Here is a 20,097-nt window from a genome sequence, read left to right as displayed (position 1 = left end):
AAAATCTTTTGAGTCAACAAAGAAACATACCAGAGGCAGCTGGTGGCACAATGAATAGAATGCCAAATCTGCAATCAGGAAGATCTAGATCAAGTACAGCCTCAGATACTTAATAGTTGTGTGATACTGAACAAGTCACTTAACCTCTCTTTGCCTCAGTTTCCTCAACTGTAAAGTGGAGATAACAATAGTACCTCACAAGGTTGTTGTATCAAATGAGATATTTATAAAATGCAGGGCACAGTGCCTGGGTTCTATTAAGTACTATATAAGTGTTAGCTGCTATTGCTACTTACTGCTGTTGCTGCTACTAACTGCTATTGCTGCTGCTGCTGCTACTGCTTCTGTAACATCTAGCATAGTGCCTGGCAGATAGTAAGTGCTATATAAATGGTTATTGCCTTCCCTTAACTAAAAGTGTGTGTTCTTATATATTTATATACCTGTAGTTATAGACATATGGAAACATGTATAACTATTGCAGAAGCATGGCTTTTCATACAGTTATAACATAACTTAATAAATTCAGAAACCCTTAGACATAACTGGCCTAAATGTAAGGTACATTTTCCCAGGTAAATTAAAGGTATAGAACCTAATGCCACCTAAATAAATCATCATTAATTGTCAATCTGCACAAAGATTATACTTTAGTTTATATTATTTTAATGATCTAATGTGTGCTTGAACATAGCCCTAAATCCAAATACAATGTCATAAAAGAATACATAATCTAGCTAAAAAAATCCTTTTAAAATCAGATAACTTTGGTTAAAATATAAGCTCCTTGAGGGAAAAATGTTTTGCATTTTTCTCTTTGAACCCTCTCCTGCCTCCCATCCTGAGCCCCAGGACCCAAAAGTTAGCATACCTTCATAAAGGTCAGGATCTAACATAATCCTCTAATTATGTTATAAAATGAGACATCATAATTGCATAAGGAAGATACAAAGCATGTGCTGAGAGATTAAAGGGAAAATGAATCTCATAAAAACCCAAGAAAATAATCATGAAGGAGGCATATAAGCTGGAACTTAAATCTGTTCAGTAATCCCTTCTTGCCTCTAGAAAAACAAACTTCTCAGTTTGGTGTTTAAAGCCTTCTACAACCTAAATTCCATGCCCTCACCCATCATTTCACATTCCTCTTCCTCACATACTCTTTGCACCCTATGTCCCAGTCATGGGTGGCCTAATAATGTGAACTAATTCCACTTTTTACTTATATCTGGTTTATCTGAACAGGTTGTTTCTCCTCAGGTCTATAATATATTGCCTTCTACTTTGATTCCATTGAATTATTTAGCCTTTCATGAATGATCCTATTCAATTGCTGGTACTCTGATGAAATTTCTTTACATTTAATTATCTGCATATATGTATCCCTACAAAAGAATGTATGCTCTTTAAGGGTAAGATTTTTTTTAATATTTTTATCTTTGTTACCACTATTACCCAGCATATAGCTTTGACCATAACAGACATTTTTAAATTGTTTGTTGAATTTTGTGACTACAGTATTTCAAATGTGGTCTAACAATGTATATAATAGAAACTCTCTTTTCTTTTAAACTCTTTGCAGTTTGACTCCCAACATCATCATTTAACTGAAATTACTGTCTGCTGTTAGCAATGATCTGCTAAATGTTAAATTCAATGACCTTTTTCTCAGTGTGCCTCCTTCTCAACCTCTATAACCTTAGACACTGTCAATAATCCTCGTTTACTTGTTACTCTATTCTCTTGAGGTTTCTATTACTCTCTCTCAGTTCTTCCCCTAACTATATTATGGTTCTGCCTCTTTCTCACTCACTGGACATTCATCTACATCATGCCCACTAAGGGTGGAGGTCACTAAAGCTCTTCACTGGGACAACGGCTCTTCTTCCTCCATAATATTTCACTTGAAATTGATTTGACCATTCTGGAGGACAATTTGGAATTATGCCCAAAGGGCTATAAAAGAATGCATATCTTTTGATCCAGCAATACCACTACTACATCTATATCCCAAAGAGATAAAAAAATGGAAAAGGATCTGTTTGTACAAACATATTTATAGCTGCACTTTTTGTGATGGCAAAGAATTGGAACCTAAAGGGATGTCCCTCAATTGGGGGAATGGCTGAACAAATTATGGTATAGGATGGTAATGGAATACTATTGTGCTACACAGAATGATGACCAGGATGATTCAGAAAGAGCTGGAAAGACCTAAGTGAACCGATGCAGAGTGAAATAAGCAGAACCAGGAGAACATTATAGGAGGTAACTGAAATATTGTGGGGGATCAAATGAAATAGACTTGGCTACTAACAGCAATACAATGATCCAGGACAACACTGAGGGAATTATGAAAAAGAATGTTATCCACCTCTAGGGAAAGAACTATTGGAGTATAAATGGATGAAAACATATGATTTATCACTTATTTGGATATATGATTTGGAGTTTTAGTTTGTGGGATTATTCACTTACAAAAATGAATATGGAAATGTTTTGCATGACAATAAATGTACAACTCAGACTGAATTGCTTGTCAACTCTGAGAGTGAGGAGGGAGGAAGGGAGACAACATCAATCATATAATTTTGGAAAACGTATGTGTAAATTTATTAAAGGTAAATTAAAAAAATATATACTATTTCACTTGATCTCATAAGCTCCCATGGTTTCAATTCTCTCATTACTAGCTCTGATCTAACTTACTTTTGATTTCTCTCCTATCTCATTCAGCTCTCTCCCCACCCCCAACCCTCCTTTCTTCCTACCTTTCTTATTACTACCATCAATTACCATTACTACATTCCTCTCAGGCATACAGGTTCACAACCAAGGTATCGTCCTTGTCTCCTCATTCTCATTTATTCCCCTAAATCCCAGTCATTTTTTCTTTATTAACATTTTTCTAGATACTATGCTGCCATAGTGCAGGTCCTTAGCACCTCAGGCCTGAACTGTTTCAATAATCTTGAGGATTGATTTCCCTGCAGCAGGTCTTTCCCTGAAACAATCCATCCTCTAAGCTTTCCTAAAGCACAAATCTAACCATGTCACCTCCCTACTCAAATAACCTCCAGAAGTTAACATTTCTGAGATCAAATATAAAATTCTCCCGTTTGGAATTCAAAGATCTGCATAACCTGACCCAATCCTACTTTTCCAATTTTCTTACACCTTACATTCTTCCCTTCATATACTTTTCAATCCAGTGATACTTGTTCTCTTACTGTTCTTTCCATAAAACTCTCCAATCTCCCAATTCTAGCATTTTCACTAGGTCTTCCATGCTTGGAACTCCTTCCCTATTAATTTCCACTCCTATCTTCCCTAGCTTCCTTCAAGTCTCAGCAAAAATACCACCTTCCACAAGAAGCCTTTTGCAGTTCTTAGTGCCCTTTCCTCTGAGACTAACTCTAGGGTAGCATAAATATACTTTGTTGGTACATAGTTGTTTTTTCATGTTGTCTCTCCCATTAGAATGTACATTTCCTCAGAACAAGTTCTTTTTGGCCTGTCTCTGTTTCTCTAATGCTTAGCATGGTACCTAGAACAGAGTAAGAAATAAAAAGGAACTAATAGACAAATAAAAGGAGATTTAGGAAAATAAAAACAAAAAACAGGAAACAACAAACAACAGAACAAGACAGTTTATAATCACTGTTTATAGTTTGTATTGGTCAAGTCTAAGTATTGTACACCAAGTATGTACTTTAACTATTTCAATATAATTGGTTTCTTTCATAAATATATGTATTTTATTTTATTCACTTAAAAACATTATTTGGAAAAGGTTTCACCATAATGCCAAAGCATTCCATGACAGCCCCCCAAAAAGGTTAAAGACTCCTGATCTCCTCCAGAGTTACTTCCTAAAGAAAACAATGGATGAAAGCTTAAATGGATGAAAGCTTAAAATCATTAAAACTAGAAGGCCCTGAGGAGCCATTCCTTCAACCCTCTCATTTTAACGGGTAAGGAAACCCAGGTTCTGGGAGATTAAGAGAATTGCCTTAAGTTATACAAATATTAAGTCATGTGTAGGATTTGAACCCAGGTCTTTGAATTTGATGGGTCAAGGCTCTTTCCCTTTTTAGGCTATTTCAGCAGAAGGCTGTTTTCAAGAAGCATATCAAACTACCTTGCTTGGTTTCCCTCAGGACTCAGTTTAAATCCTGCTGTGTAAGAGGCCTTTCCGGTTACTACGAGTGCCTACCCACTGAGATTGCCTTACTTTTACCCCTTACCTATCTCCTATCCGCATATAGTAGTTTGCATGTTCTCTCCCTCCTTTACAACCTGACTTCCAGAATATGAGCTCTTTGGAAGCAGGGACTATGTTTTTTACTTTTCTTTGTATTCCCAGCTTTCAACAGTTTTTCCACACACAATAATGAATAACAAAGAGGGTCCTACTACTACTTCACTAATAAAATCTCCTAAAAGAAATACTATGAATGATAGACCAAAGATGCAGGGTTCCTTAAAAGTTAATTCCTTGACTTTCTCAAAATTATTCTTATGAAAATGTTTTTATTTTCTAAACATATTGATATATTTTGTTTTGACATCATTCAAAATTATTTTCACCCTAACCACTTACTTAGATTTTTTTTTAAGGAAACACCATTCATACCATGTCCAAAAGTTGCATGTAGCTATCATTTTTTTTTCTCTGACCTGTTTTTAGAGAAGAGGGGAAAGGGGACTTCCATGTTACTGACTTGTCTAGTTGGAACAATTCAACTCAACAAGCATTTTATTTAGCTTTTGGTACTGGAATGCACCAAAAATACTGTAAATCGTATATAGTTTTAAGGGTTGCTCAGTTACAAGGTTAGAGAAACACCACTATCTAATGCCCATCAGGATAACCAGCCCCCTTATTTTCCAAAAATAGCTTTTAGGTTACAAGAAGAACAGCTCTTGGAGTGAAAGACATATACGTTCGTGATCCATAAAACATATATCACCAGTAACCAAGGTTCTCATTACAACCACCCACAGCTTCTAACCAAAGGCACCAGAGAAACTGAACCCTTTTCCTCTTGGCCACGGGGGTGGAGGCGGGTGCTTATTTCACTTTAAGGTCGCCTCTGGATCAGTTCCGGTCCGGGAAATGAAAATAAGTCCAGGGAGTCCGGGACACTTCTTTCCAGCTCTGCTACTCAGGGTCGTGGCACCTGTTGCAAGTCATTTCCCTCGGGGGGCCGAGGCCGCCCGGCATCCGTCTAGGGGAGACGGGAGCCGACCCCAGCCCCTTGCCCGCCCCCGGGAACCTCACTTACTCAAATACGCTCCTCGGCCGCGCAGGTAGCAAGAAACACTAAATCGGGTAGCGCGCAAGAGTCCCGACCGCCGCTTCTTCCGATGTTCTTCATCGTCCTCCTCCTCCCCCGCCGCCGCCGCCGCCTCCTCGCCCCGGTCCGCTGCCGCCACCGCCGCCACCTATTCCGGAGCTCCTACGGCGTCGCTCCAGTCACTTCCACTTCCGGCCCACGCTACTTGTGTCACCTTTTAATGTCGCCCCACAGTCTCACGTTCTCTACTTCTCCGGCTTCTCCACCCTCCTCTGCCCCCAGCTGCGTAAGGAACCGCAGCGGCCGCAGCCACCCGCAGCAACTTCCACAAATACTAAACCTGCCTGCGCACCTGGACATGCGCAGTGACGTAAGCATCCAGGGAGGTGGGGTGGGCTAGAGGAAGGGATAGGGGCGGGCCTCCATTCCCGGTTCCGGGATTTGAACGGTGGCCGTAGAGGAAAGAAAGCCTGTGGGAAACCCAACCGCACGGGTTGTAGCCGAGTGATGAAAAAGCATAGAAGCCTGGGATTTAAAGAGACCGAGATTCGACTGCGCAGGTGTTCGTCAGTGACGTCATACACAGACACGTGAGGACACGTATGTGACCTAGTAGGATACTAGGCCAGATTCAGTTTTGACTGGATTCTAGCGCTCTCACGGGTCATGCAAGTTTTCCTCTCCGAAATTGAGTTAGTCTTAACGTGAGTCCACAGCCCGGGAAGTTTCTCCCGTATCATCATCTTTGATTCTTTTTTTTTTTTCTGTCTCCCCCAAGTCAAAATCATGCACCCTTTTGGATATGCAATAAAAGTTTTGTAATAATTGCTGGTAAGACTACAGAGAATAAGAACCACACATAAAATGTGTCAAGACAGTTTTTTCACTAACTCGGACAATTGGGAGAAATGTCTAGGTTTAGGGAGAGTGGGTTTTTGAATGGTTTTGTTTCATTTGAAAGAAAAATTAGTTGAAAAAAGCTCTGGTTTGGGAGCCAAGAGAAAATTTTTAGTCTGACAGAAAAACATTAATTGAAATAGCCATATATTGGGAGCCAAGAGATAATGACTTGTATTTTTTAATTCCTTTAAGATTTCTAAAGTATTTTGATAGAAACCCAGGAAGCTGAGAGAAGACATATATAGAATTCTTTTTTCTATACACTTCATCTTCTCAAGCCTTTGTTCTTGCCCCAGTTCTGTCACTAATTGTGGCTTTGGACAAGACATTTAACCTTTCTTGGCTTCATGTTCCTCAACAGTAACAAAGTTATTCCTAAAGTTCTTTTTAGCTATAAAATTATATTTGTCCTTTTCGTTCTAATTAAGGGGGGAAACTTTTCCCCAAGTACAATGCAGTAAAATTTTACATTCACTCAGAGGTATGTCATATTTTAAAACTAAATCAAATTTCTGAAGCAAGAGAGGAGGTACAGAATTTTAGAGGTGGAAGGAATCTTGACATTCTAATTCTCTTGTTTTACAAAAGCTAAGGAATCTGAGTCACAAAGTAAGAGTGACTGACAGTGGAAGGTATTGGCAAGATTTATACTTCAATATAAATCTTAAATTCAGGACTTTTTCTCAGCATCATTTCTCTTTTCTCCATTTTAACTTCTCAGGCATCTCATGATCTCCTTAGTTGTTAGTGCTCCTTCCACCCTCATTTTTAATATATATCAACTGTGGCCTTTCTGTTATAGTTACCCATTTAAATCCATATGTATGTATATTCTAAATACATATATATACATATATGGGCCTATATGTAAATACATTAATTTAAATGGTTGTGTTTACATACACATGTAGAAATGGATATACATATGTATGTTGACATGGTTAGATATTCAGTATAATGTAAGCTCCTTAAGGGAAATGACTAATTTTCATTTTGTATTTATGTTCTCAATGCCTAACACAGTACTGTGCCTTTAGATGAAACTTAATAAATGCTTATTGAATCGTCCTATTTCTCCATTTTGCTATTGTTGCTGAGTTCTTTTTTGAAGCCAGAAGGATTTTTATTATTGGGCAGGCTTACACTCTAGAAAAATAGCCCAAAATGTTGTTTTCTGAATACTGTTTATCAATAAGACTGAATCAGATCCAAACTCAGAATAATATAGGTTTTTTCCATGAACACAGATTAAAAAGCATGGGACTTTAGAGGGGAAGCAATACTGAGCACACAAAGCAAGCTCATGTGGTCACTGACAGTCTGCTATTAGTTTAAAAAAGTTATTACGAGATAGGATGTGAGGATAGGAACTCAAGTTTCTGAGTTGCAACAATAAATAGCATTTTATTTGTATCATACAAAAGCAAAATACTTTTCATTATACTATCTCACTTAGGACTTAAAACAACCCTATGAGATCAGTACTACAGATATTCTCTTAGTACCTGGCATATATTTAATGCCTAACATGCTTAATGATTTTGATTTACTGGTGAGGAAACTGAAGTCCAAAGAGGATGTCTGAACATTACCAGAAAGGCAATTCAAACCTAATACTTTCTTCCTTTCCCAGACTGTATCTTATACCAAGTTAGTCAGCTTGACTTCCTTTAGTTCAAGTGGGTTGACACGTTTATGATATGTTGAATGTGTTATTGAAGGGGTACTACCAGGCACAAAGGATAGAGTGCTGTAATTGGAGTCAGGTAGATCTGAGTTTGAATTCGACCTCAGGTAAAATTTAAACTGTGACTTTGAGCAAGTTACTTAAAACTCTGTGCCTGTTTTTTTCATATGTAAGAAGGAAATTATAATAGCACCTACCTAACAGTTTATTGTGAACGTCAAACGTGATATGTGTAAAGCCCTTTGAAAACTTCAAAGTGCTACCTAAATATTAGCTACTGTTACCATTTTCTGTTTTTGTCTTCTAAGAATTCTGCATTACAGTTGGTATCAATCTCTTTGTAAATAACACCTGTTGCAAGGCAGTGATGTTTTCAGGGGGTAGGGTAAAAGGAGAAAAGGAGAGGAGAACTTTCACATTTAGGTGACCATTCAAAATCATCCAAGGGCATCCTGAACCAGCCCGTCAGAGTTCTCCCTCCCTTTTTCCTGCCTGTGTTCAAATCCTCATTCTGACTAATTTAGTAGACTTGGTACCTTGAGCATAGGGTTTCATCTCTCTGATTCTATTCTGACCAAGGAAGGGGTCTGAACAGAGTAGCTGGGACTTTCTCAATTCTAACCTAACAATTCTAAATATCATAGGGCAAGTAGTTTACGTTGCTGAACTTTTTAGGCATGCGCAGTAGCTCCCCGAGGATGTCAGCCCGGCTTTTCTCACTGATTGCGCCTGCGCTGGACTACTGTTTCTCCTGAGCAATCTCCAGCTGCCGGGAGTCGAGTTCTCAAATGTGAAGCTGAAATCCAACCGAGGAGTCTTAGGAGCCTGGAGGTGGAGTGAGAAGGTCAGAGGCACAGGGTGGTGAGTGCAGGCCCCTTTCTCCCTCTGGGTTCTTAGATCCCGTAACTGCCCCTTCCCCTGCATCCCTCCTCCAGCATTCGCCAGCCCAGGCCCAGAACCCCAAAGGAACAGGAAGGAGAAGCAGATCCCGACCTGGTGCTGAGCTCTGGACTTGAAGTCCAGACATGTCCTACCCCTGACGTTTACTAAGGGTGTTTCCCCAAGTTAGTAATAGGTCATAGAGTTCTAAAAGAATCATGAGATCGTAGATCTGAAGCTGGAAGAAGTATCAGAGGACAGTCAAGTCCAATAGCCCCTTCTCTTATTTTACAGACATGGAAATTGAGGCCCAAGTGTTTGAGTGACTCGACAGGTCGTATAGGTAGTCATCTTTTAAAAGCAGGATTTGACCCCAGGCCCTTTTTCTCCCTGTACCTGGCTGCCTCGGTTTTCTCCTCTGAAATATGGAAATAACATTTTTTGTCCCACCTGCCTCATTGGCATTTGATGAGAATAACATTTTGTAAACCCTAATATACAATAATAATTGTAGTCATTTTAGGATAGACCTGGTGAGGAGCTGGGGACCTGGGTTCAAGTCCCACTCTGACTGACATTTACTCCTTGTGTGAATTTGATTCACTTAACCTTTTGGACTTCTTTAATTTCCCCATTCTTTTTTAGTGAGGTGGTAGGACTTGATATCCCCTGAAGCCTTTTTTCAGCTCTTGGTCGTTGATCCTATAAATTAAAACCTGGAACTTTTCCCTCCACCCACCCCCATCCCTCAAAAAAACTACAACAAAAGCAGACTAAATCAAAATGTCCCAGTCTTCCCATACACCTATCCAGTCTCTAATTCCTTCATTTACAGAATATAAACTAGCTTCTTTTCAACCCCCCCCCCCCACACACACACACACCCAGTTAAGGGTCACTGTCTGTCCTTTATATTCTTATTTTATTTCTCTTGAAATCCTTTATTATCATGAATGTGAAATTTCTTCTCTCTATTTTCACCCTCCTCCAATTTCAGTTGTTTTTGCTTCTGTAATAAGATGAGAGTTACACAAGAACTTTCAGCATTGTCTGTTGATCTAGATCTTTGACCAGCCTACTTCTTTTTCTGTGGTATATCTCTTTGATGACACATTTTTCACTGCTTTGGGTATGTAATTCATTATTAACCCGCTTTTGCCAATTTACACTCATCCTTATTACTATTGAATTATATTCCCTAGACATTCCTCCTTCACTTGATTTTTACTCGGTTCATAGTTACTGAATCTTGAATGGTTTCAAATCCCATAGTAGGGAGTTCTACAGTGTTTAGGGATTTACATCTGAAGGACAACACCCTTCACAGGGAATCCTCTCTTCTTTTTTAACTTGGAAATAGACATCTTCAATGACAGTGTAAAAGAAGTAGTTCTTTTATGCCTCAGAATCAGTGGGACAGCAAAGTTATATCTTTTGGTTGCATCTTTCAAAATAATCTATATAAGTTTAATATGAGTAAATGAATTGAAAGTAATATGAGTAAATGATAAAAAACTATTATAATATATAAATATTTATAAAAATTTATATAGAAAACATATTTAAATATACAAAATATAAATATTATTTATTATATAAAGTATATATTATTTATTATATTAATTATATAATACATGAATGAAAAAGCATTTATTAAGGGATCACTATGTGCCAAGCAATGTGTTAAGCACAGAAGATATAAATAAAAAGTGGGGACAGCCTTTGCTTTTAGCAAACTCACAATCTAATGAAAAGGACCATACATACAAGGTTTCAGTTGCATGTTAAATAAGAAAGCCCTGTGGTGGTCTTTAGGATGCAATAAAAAAGCAGATGGAAACACCTCATTTGAGACCTTTTAAGACAACATTTTGTTCTATAAATGAGATGTCTTTTATAACCAACAAACTATAAACTCAGTGAAACCTTATATTTTCTGCACCTTTGATTTTAATGTGTGGCGACAAAGATAAGATGAAGTCTTTTATAGCATATTGCTTGAAAAATCTTACATGTTTACTACTTCTACCTTTATCAAATATGCCCTCAATAATTAAAATAGAAATTTTTGTTGTGATCAGAAACTAGGCATAGATGTCAGCAGTTATTGATGTATTCTCATTGTACAGTTTGGGCTGATTTTTGCCAAATATTTTACAAAGATATTACCTTCAGACACCTATCTTTTAGTTATCTTAGTGATTAATTCTTTAGTGCTCTAAAAATTTCATTGACTTTGGCACAAACTACTTCTGTGACTTTTCTTTGGTCTAACTATTCTTCCTACTTTTGTACATTTTTTACAGCAATTTAGGGATCATGATGTTAGTGCCAAGTGTAGTAGGCTATTTGACATTGATTGAGAGTAGTTTGTTGTAGAAGTCTGGACACATCTTTTCACTTTTAAATCTACCAGTTGACTTAAGGTTTCATACCTAAATGTCCTAGGGGTGTTGGCCTAATTGAAATCCTCCTCAAGCTTTTTATAAACATATTTTTTCCTTTCAAGGCGCCTTGATGTTTTGTGAAAGAATACTCAAAATCTTTTCCATTGTACAATCTGCTCTAAGGTTGTACAAATTTATGTTCTCAAACTTCTAAATTATTGCCCTTCATTGTCATATCATTCTTTTTAGCAGATACGAAGTATTAGGAAAACTTCTTTAATCTTTTAGTCTTCTTTTACAAGAGTTTACACTGGGTAAAATTCTTTAAGAGAAAGTAATAATTTATGTAGATATTTGTTCTTTTGTCATTTTGCTTGGTGGTAGTGGTTAATGTCTTGTTTAAATTGGTCAGATTGAAGCTATTTTAATTATAAAAGACTTTTCATTTTTGTTCTTATTTGGTATTAATTTTCATCTTTTCTCTCTACAGGTTAATACTCTAGCTTTATAGAGACAAGCTGATAAAAAATGACTTGAGCATTGTTAACCAGGTGTTTCCTGTCTGTTAAAATATGAACTGTTTGTGTGTGTGTGTGTGTGTGTGTGTGTGTGTGTGTGTGTGTGTGTGAGAGTGTGTGTGAGAGAGATGTTATTGGTATTCAAAGTGTCCATTGCTTCCCAGCTCTGTTAAATAAAATATTGTTTCTGTATAGGTTCAAGACTAATAAATGTGTAAATTATCTTGATAACTATCTTGACAACTTCTTTGTGTGATGAAGATGTGTAAGACTGACTCAATTTACCTGAGACCCAGATTAATTTGAAGAAACTAAGGACCCAGGGTAACTTGAAGAGTTTTATTTTTGAAAATTACAGCCTGACTAGACAGCCACAGACTTTTCCAACCAGTCAGCTCTAACAATCTCCCTCTGAGACAAGATAACCAAATTCTTTCTGTCCAAATTCAGTGTCTCTGGTTTCTGATCTCAGACTCTCTATCTCATGGGCCATTGTATTCCTGAAACCTTGAGACCAGGTCACTCCATACTCTTATCTTTCTGTCTTATGTGAAAAACATGTACCAGAGGTCTTTCTTCCCTCTTGTGCCTCAGAATTGTCACCTTATTCCTGAGAACTCTTTGCCTATCCAACCCCAGTCCTGTCCCTGGATTGGTCCCTTCCAGTGCTTTTTCCCACATTCTCTAAGGATTAAAAAATAAATGCTGACCAACTATAAACTCTGTGCTTTTTGGTACTAGAGGAATCTGCCCCAATGTGCATGTATGTCCTTGACTGCTTTTAATCTTACAGACACTTAATAGCTCTTATTTTTCTTCCTGTTCAGGGAAAGGGGGATGAAGGTCTCAGGTGAAGCCTGAGATAACTGTGATAACTGTGATAGCACAGTGCTTTGAGGTATAGCATCCATTCCAGAGAAGAAAGACCTAAGTTCCATAGAGTTCATGCTTCAGTTTATATAAGTGTGGTATATTTGATCATTTTTGTCTTTTTCTCTTGAGATACATTTTCCAAGAGCTTCTCTACCACCCTCTTCTTTGCTATGTTTTTCTGTTTTTGGAATAATCAAGAATTAAGACAAAGTTTAATTTATTTGGAAGTTATTTTGTCTAATTTTTCATAGAATTTCTCTACCTCATTCTCTGAACATAGATATCTTGACAAATAAGCTAAAATTTTTCTTGTTTGTCTTTTTACAAATACTTACCTTGAACACTGCAATGTGATATTTCAGAACAACCCATAAATAATGTTTCTTGTTTTTTTGTTGTCTCTAATAAGTGTCTATTATATAGACATCAGAAATTTCCCATTTTGGTAACTTTCAGCTCAAAAAATTCTTGATATATTTTCCAGGTGAGTCAGTCAGTATGCATTGGAAAGAGCTCTGCATTTAAGAGTAATGGGAGCTGGGTTGAAATATATTTTGCTACACACTACTAGTGTGAACTTGGGCAAGTCACATTGCCTCAGTTTTCTCATCTATAAAATGAGATGATTGAACTAGATGGTGGCAGAACTCTCTTTTAAGTCTACAGTACTATACCAGGCCCTGTACTAACACTGAGGACAATGCTATATTTTATCGGAAGGAATAACTTGTACATAGATAAGTAAATCTAAAAGAGATTCAAAATAATTTCTGTTGGAGAACAATCTAGCAACTTGAAGGGTTAGACTGTTTCTTATAGGAGATGATATTTGAACTGAGTTTTGAAAAAATATCATGGATTTTACAGGGTAGAGATAAGGAAAAAAGTATATTTTAGGCATGAAGGATAATCTATGCCAAGACATGAAGGTGGAATATCATGTAAGAGTAAACATGTAGACTGATTTCATAGAACATAATACTTAAAGGAAAGTAACATACAGTAAACCTAGAAAGGTAGGTTAAAGCCAAACAGTGTTGGTTGTTTTTTATTCTAGAATGAATAAAAGAGCTGCTTTAGTAGAAGAATGGCATATCCATACTTGTGATTTAAGAATGTTCCTTTGGTACCGATGTGGAGGTTGGGTCGGAGAGTGGGGAGACTTGAGTGAGGAAGACCAATTGGGAGACTGTCATAAGAATTCAGGCAAGAGATTTTGAGTGCTTGAACTCTGGTAGTGGCTGTGTGAGTAGAGAGAAGGAATTGATATGTATTATAAAGGTTGAATCAATAAAACATGGCACCTGGGAGCAAGGAAGAGGAAAGAGTCAAAGATAACTTCAAGGTTGTAAACTTCAGTAATTGGAAGGATTGTGGTGCTCTCAACGCAAATAGAGTAGTTAGAGAGGAGATGAAAAGATAATAAGTTCTGTTTTAAACATTCTAAGTTATAATAGATTAAAGAAGTAATGGATGGATTAGAAAGTAATTGTTAAGCAGTCCCTATGTACCTCTGAGGTTAAGGAATAAGGATACAAGTATAAAAGGCAAGATAATCTCTGCCATTAAGGAGCTAACATTCTAATGTAATGAAATATCATATATAGGGAAGTGATAATTGGGTACATTTATTTTGGTTTGGAAAGCTACAAGAATGGTGACTCATAGGGGAACAGATTAATATGCCCTTTCCAAGAGCAATGGCAGAGTTGATCTATTTGATTAATTGTTGTAGAACTAAAAGGAGAAGGTAGTAATACTCATGACAGCTGTTAAGGAGATTGCCAGGAAATGAAGTGAATAATCAGAAATGCCTATGGGATATCTAGCTGCAACTGAGATTGTCAATATTGATATGGTTGTCTATCCAATAGTATGTCAACTCTAGACACTAGGAAAGAATCTGACATTTAAAATAACAGTAAATGTTTTAGTCTAAAGATTGTAGTAAATAGCATGTTGGACTTAAGTATGGAAAAACTAGTTTTAGAACTTGCCTTTAATTCTTACTAGCTTTGTGACTAGGCAAGTTACTTAACTTTTCTGAAATATAAAATTTCAGTTTCCTTTTCTAAAGTGGGAATAATAACTATTATCCTCTCAAGTTTTTTGAGTCTCAAATACACTAATCGGTGTCAAATGCCTTGCAAACTTTAAAGACCTATGGATGTAAGTTGTTTTTAATGATAACCTTTGCAATTCTTAGGGCCCTCTGTCATCTTTATACCATTCTACCACCATTTTTATAGTATCAGAAAGGCAGGAAAGGATTACACAGAACTGAGTCATTTTTTGTTTTTTTGTTTTTGTTTCTTGCGTTGCAGAGGTCAAAGAATTAATCACAAAATGACCATCCCACTGGTGATGAGGCTCTCTGAAGTTAGCTAGGCTAAGCAGAAAGCAGGGATTATCCCTTTTTGGTATCATATTGGAAACCTTTCCAGTATTTTAGCAGGTCCTGCATAACTTTTATGCCACTGCACAACCTTTGAGAAATCAAGATCACCTTCATGCCATGCAGAGATATTGGCATCGAACTCTTAAAAACCATTGCTTTGAGTATTGTAAAATTGGTATTATAAATCTTGCTTAGAAAAAATGTTTGGCATTTTAGTATCTCAAAACTACATGAAAGATAAATAGCCTCCCTCTTTGTAATTGGATGTTACACTGTATTTAGATAATTTTGTTACTTCATTTGGGTTCTCTTCAAAAAAAGGAAAATGAGCTATAGTGCTAGGTTAAAATGTCAGACAAGAAGGAAGGAAGAAATACAGCAGGTAGAAACTAAGGGTTATGTTAGATACTTTGTAGTGATCTTCCATCCAATTGCTCTGTTAGGTGTACAAAGTAAGAAGGCCTGGAGCAAAAGGGTAAAATGCTTAGGTAAGTAAATTGACTTCCTATTCATCAGCTCCCATAGTTTCACTTATTAGTTCAATGTTGAAGTCTCCCAAATCCTTATATTCTCCCCTGACCTCTCTCTTAAGCTGTAGGTCCAGGTCAATAGATACTACTAGACATTTCAAACTCAGTGTCCTATAGTCATAACAATAAAACCTACTCTTCTTCCTAATTTCCTTCCCAGGTCACTCAGGTTCACAACTGAAGTGTTATCTCTGACTCTTCACTCTCTCCCTCATCCCATATAGCCAGACTTTTCAGTTGTCAAATGTTGTCTATTTTACCCTAATAAGGTCTCTTGATTTTAGCTTTTCTCTCTGTTCACATAACCAGAATGATAGTTTATGCCATCAAAATGTCTTACTTGTTCTGTTGCAGTAACCTTCTGTTTGATCTTATTGACTTGAGTCTATCCTTTGTCATGTCTCCTCCATAAACTTCTAAATGATATTCCTAAAATACAGACCTGACCATGTAACTCCTGTACTCATACTCTTCCGACTCCCTGAAATCTCTAGAATCAAATACAAACTCCTCTTGAAGAAATCTTGAAGGCAAGACTTGAATCTGACTTTTTATATAAGTATTTATGATATTAGAATTAAAGTAAAACAATTATGAAATGTTTGAATCTAGGCAAATTTGATTTAAGTGACTTGACTGTTATGGACAAGAATAAAGGTCTAAGTCATCTTATATACTCACATATGATGAACCTATAATGAACGTATAGCCTGCTTTTTATCTATTTAATCTTTTATCTATTTAAAGGTGTTTCCTTTTTTTTTTTCAATAGGTAAGTCAAGAGATTTGTCAACTTTGTAATGGCTACTTCACAACCTTCACGAACAGTAGCATCACAGGTGCCTTTTGCAGATTTGTGTTCAACTTTAGAACGAATACAGAAAAGTAAGGCCCGTCCAGAAAAAATCAAATACTTCAAGGAATTTTTAGATTCATGGCGGAGATTTCATGATGCTCTTCATAAAAAAGAAAAAGAAGTCACAGACTCTTTTTATCCAGCCATGAGACTTATTCTTCCCCAACTAGAACGAGAGAGGATGGCCTATGGAATTAAAGAAACTATGCTTGCTAAGCTTTATATTGAGCTGCTTAATTTACCAAAAGAAGGAAAAGATGCTCAGAAACTTTTAAACTACAGAACACCAACTGGAACTCGTGGAGATGCTGGAGACTTCGCAATGATTGCATACTTTGTGTTGAAGCCACGATGTCCAAAGCAAGGGAGCTTAACAATACAACAAGTCAATGACATTTTAGACTTAATTGCTAGCAACAATTCAGCCAACAGAAAGGATCTGGTAAAGAAGAATCTCCTTCAGCTCATAACTCAGAGTTCAGCTCTTGAACAAAAGTGGCTTATCCGAATGATCATAAAGGATTTAAAACTGGGTTTTAGCCAACAAACTATATTTTCTCTTTTTCACAGAGATGCTGCTGAGCTGCATAATGTTACAACTGATCTAGAAAAAGTCTGCAGACAACTTCACAATCCTTTAGTTGGACTCAGTGATATTTCAATCACATTATTTTCTGCTTTTAAACCAATGCTAGCTGCTGTGGCAGATATTCAGCGGATCGAGAAGGACATGAAACACCAGGGTTTCTACATAGAAACAAAACTAGATGGTGAGCGCATGCAAATGCACAAAGATGGAGATGTGTATAAGTTTTTTTCTCGAAATGGATATGATTACACTGAACAGTTTGGTGACTCTTCCCTTAATGGTTCTTTAATACCATTTATTCATAAAGCTTTCAAGACAAACATACAAAACTGTATTCTTGATGGTGAAATGATGGCCTATAATCCCAACACACAAACATTCATGCAGAAGGGAAGTAAGTTTGATATTAAAAGAATGGTAGAGGATTCTGATCTACAGACATGTTATTGTGTTTTTGATGTACTGATGGTAAATAATAAAAAACTGGGGCATGAGGCCCTGAGAAAAAGGTATGAAATTATTAGTACCGTCTTTACACCAATAAAAGGTAGACTTGAAGTGGTACAGAAAACAGAGGCAAACACCAAAAAAGAAGTCATTGATGCCTTAAATGAAGCAATAGATAAACGAGAGGAGGGGATCATGATTAAAAATCCACTTTCCATTTACAAGCCAGATAAACGTGGTGAAGGATGGTTAAAAATTAAGCCAGAATATATAAATGAGTTAATGGATGAACTGGATATTTTAATTGTTGGTGGCTATTGGGGTAAAGGTTTGCGAGGAGGAATGATGTCTCATTTTTTGTGTGCAGTAGCAGAAACACCTCCTCCTGGTGAAAAACCATCTGTGTTTTATACTCTTTGTCGTGTTGGTTCTGGATATACCATGAAAGAACTATATGACCTTGGTTTGAAATTATCCAAACACTGGAAACCTTTTCATAAAAGAGCTCCACCAAATAGCATCTTATGTGGTACAGAGAAACCAGAAGTTTACATTGAACCTTGTAATTCTGTCATTGTTCAGGTTAAAGCAGCAGAAATTGTCAGCAGTGATATGTATAAAACTAATTGTACACTACGATTCCCTCGAATTGAAAAGATAAGAGAAGATAAAGAGTGGTATAAGTGTATGACTCTAGATGAATTAGAAAACCTCAGAGGGAAAGCATCTGGAAAGCTTGCTTCTAAACACCTCTTTATAGGTGGTGATGATGAAGAACCACAGGGAAAAAAAAGGAAAGCTATTAAGGTTAAGAAAACTATTGGGATCATTGAACACTTAAAAGCTCCTGATCTTTCTAACATAAACAGAATTTCTAATGTATTTGAAGATGTGGAATTTTGTGTTATGACTGGAACGGACAGCCATTCAAAACCCGATCTGGAGAGTCACATAGCTGAATTAGGTGGTTATATTGTACAGAACCCTGGCCCAGATACTTACTGTGTAATTGCAGGTACTGAGAATGTGAGAGTGAAAAATATCATCTCTTCAAACAAACATGATGTCGTAAAGCCAGAGTGGCTCTTAGAGTGCTTTAAGGCCAAAGAATGTGTGCCATGGCAGCCTCAATTTATGATTCACATGTGTCCTTCCACAAAAGAACACTTTGCCTGTGAATATGACTGCTATGGTGACAGTTACTTTGCTGATACAGATGTGGTACAACTGAAGGAAGTGTTTTCAAGAATTAAAAATGTTAAGGAAGAGAGTCCTAATGAAATGGCTTCAGTAATTGCAGATTTAGAAGATAGATATTCTTGGGACAACTGCCCTCTCAGTATGTTCCGACACTGTACCATGTATGTGGATATATATGCTATTATTAATGACCTCACTACACAAATCGAGGGAACCAGACTAGCCATTAAAGCTCTGGAGCTGCGGTTCCATGGAGCAAAAGTTGTTTCATGTTTAGAAGAAGGAGTGTCCCATGTAATCATTGGAGAGGATCATAGTCGTGTTGAGGAATTCAAAGCTTTCCGTAGAACTCTTAAGAGAAAGTATAAAATCCTACAAGAACTTTGGGTAACTGATTCTCTGAAAAAAGGTGAATTACAAGAAGAAAATCAGTACTTGATATGAAACTAGCTTTCTTAAGAAGGAAAGTCCTTCATTTTGTCCAGGAAGAATCACTGAAGTGAGTAGCTATCATATGCAGTAATAAACACTATAGCTTTAAAACCTACAAATTCAAAACCCATGCTTATAGAACATTATTAGGTGTAACAAAACAACAATTTTAATTTTTTTAGAAATTGAAATGAATAAAAGCTGAAGAGGTAGATGTCTTCTCAGCCAGTTAACAGTTGATAATTTTTATGGCCAAGAGAAAATAATTACTGTTTGTGAAGCAAAGGTTATTACTGAACAATCCTCAAGAGAACTAGAAATTTTAATAAAGTAGCTGCAAAATGCATTTTCAAACATTTGAAATAATTAAAATCACCTATTTTAATAATAGCTACTAAGTAAAGGACAGAACTACTTTTTTTTTTTTAATTGATGCTTTTAAATACACTACTTTAGAACTAGCATATATCTGATAGCTGATGAAGGAATACCATACTACAGATGATGTCCCTGTGTCTAGGGTTATGGTCATAGATTTTTTTCTGACAAAAAGAAAGTAATGTGACACTACAGTTAATTGAGTTGATGTTAAGTTGATTGTGTATCAATAAGATCTTTAGATAAAATAGGATAAGTTAAGCTAGACAATATTTTAAATAAAGTTGGAATATAGTTACAATAAAACTAATCATCACTAGTTTTAATTAAAAGTTTATATTTCATGTATTTTAGGAAGATATCTTTATCTGCTTTTTGGATCCAAAAGTATACATACAGATGAGTTCTTCTAGAACTAAAGAGATAAAAATCTTATGCTTTATAGAGAAGCTATTATTTTATTTGACATTCTTTTTTTAAGAATTTATATTTAAAATGTATGAATAAATTATTTTTTAATTATATAATCCATTTGAGGGGAATTGACATTGTTTTTAATATTTTGAACATTGTTTTTCAAAGCCTATTTTTCCATTGCAAGGCAGAAATGCTGTTTAAAAATCAATGCTAATGGTAAATGTTTTATAAGAATTTTAGAAATGATAATAAATTATGTTTTTGTTGTATTTATTTAAATAAAGTATGAGCAATTTTTCAGAAAAA

General features: G+C 36.4%; 2 protein-coding genes across 9 annotated transcripts in view; one reads left to right on the top strand and one right to left on the bottom strand.

Moving 5' to 3' along the window:
* ABHD13 (abhydrolase domain containing 13) overlaps positions 1–8,694 on the bottom strand; it is a 24,279-nt gene extending 15,585 nt beyond the window's left edge. Inside the window, exon 1 of one of the 4 annotated variants that reach the window (XM_056807759.1) lies at positions 8,556–8,694. The gene's annotated coding sequence lies outside the window, so the exon portion shown is untranslated. Of the gene's footprint in view, positions 1–5,288; positions 5,421–8,545 lie in introns of those variants that run through there. The other 3 variants (XM_007501315.3, XM_056807758.1, XM_007501314.3) reach the window with 3 other exon arrangements.
* On the top strand, positions 5,554–20,097 carry LIG4 (DNA ligase 4). 5 transcript variants are annotated; one of them, XM_007501312.3, is made up of 2 exons: positions 5,554–5,670; positions 16,245–20,097. In XM_007501312.3, the coding sequence occupies exon 2, from the start codon at positions 16,273–16,275 to the stop codon at positions 19,006–19,008; it is 2,736 nt and encodes a 911-aa protein (XP_007501374.2). In that variant the 5' UTR covers positions 5,554–5,670; positions 16,245–16,272; the 3' UTR covers positions 19,009–20,097. The 5 variants fall into 5 exon arrangements, with proteins under 5 accessions (XP_007501374.2, XP_007501372.2, XP_007501371.2 ...); XM_007501310.2 differs by lacking the exon at positions 5,554–5,670 and adding an exon at positions 5,898–6,004; XM_007501309.3 differs by lacking the exon at positions 5,554–5,670 and adding an exon at positions 8,595–8,731.

This window comes from Monodelphis domestica, chromosome 8, assembly GCF_027887165.1.
Source record: "Monodelphis domestica isolate mMonDom1 chromosome 8, mMonDom1.pri, whole genome shotgun sequence".
NCBI classification, from domain to species: Eukaryota; Metazoa; Chordata; class Mammalia; order Didelphimorphia; family Didelphidae; genus Monodelphis; species Monodelphis domestica.
The sequence above is the reverse complement of the archived record's forward strand: the minus strand, read 5'-3'. Positions and strand labels throughout refer to the sequence as shown.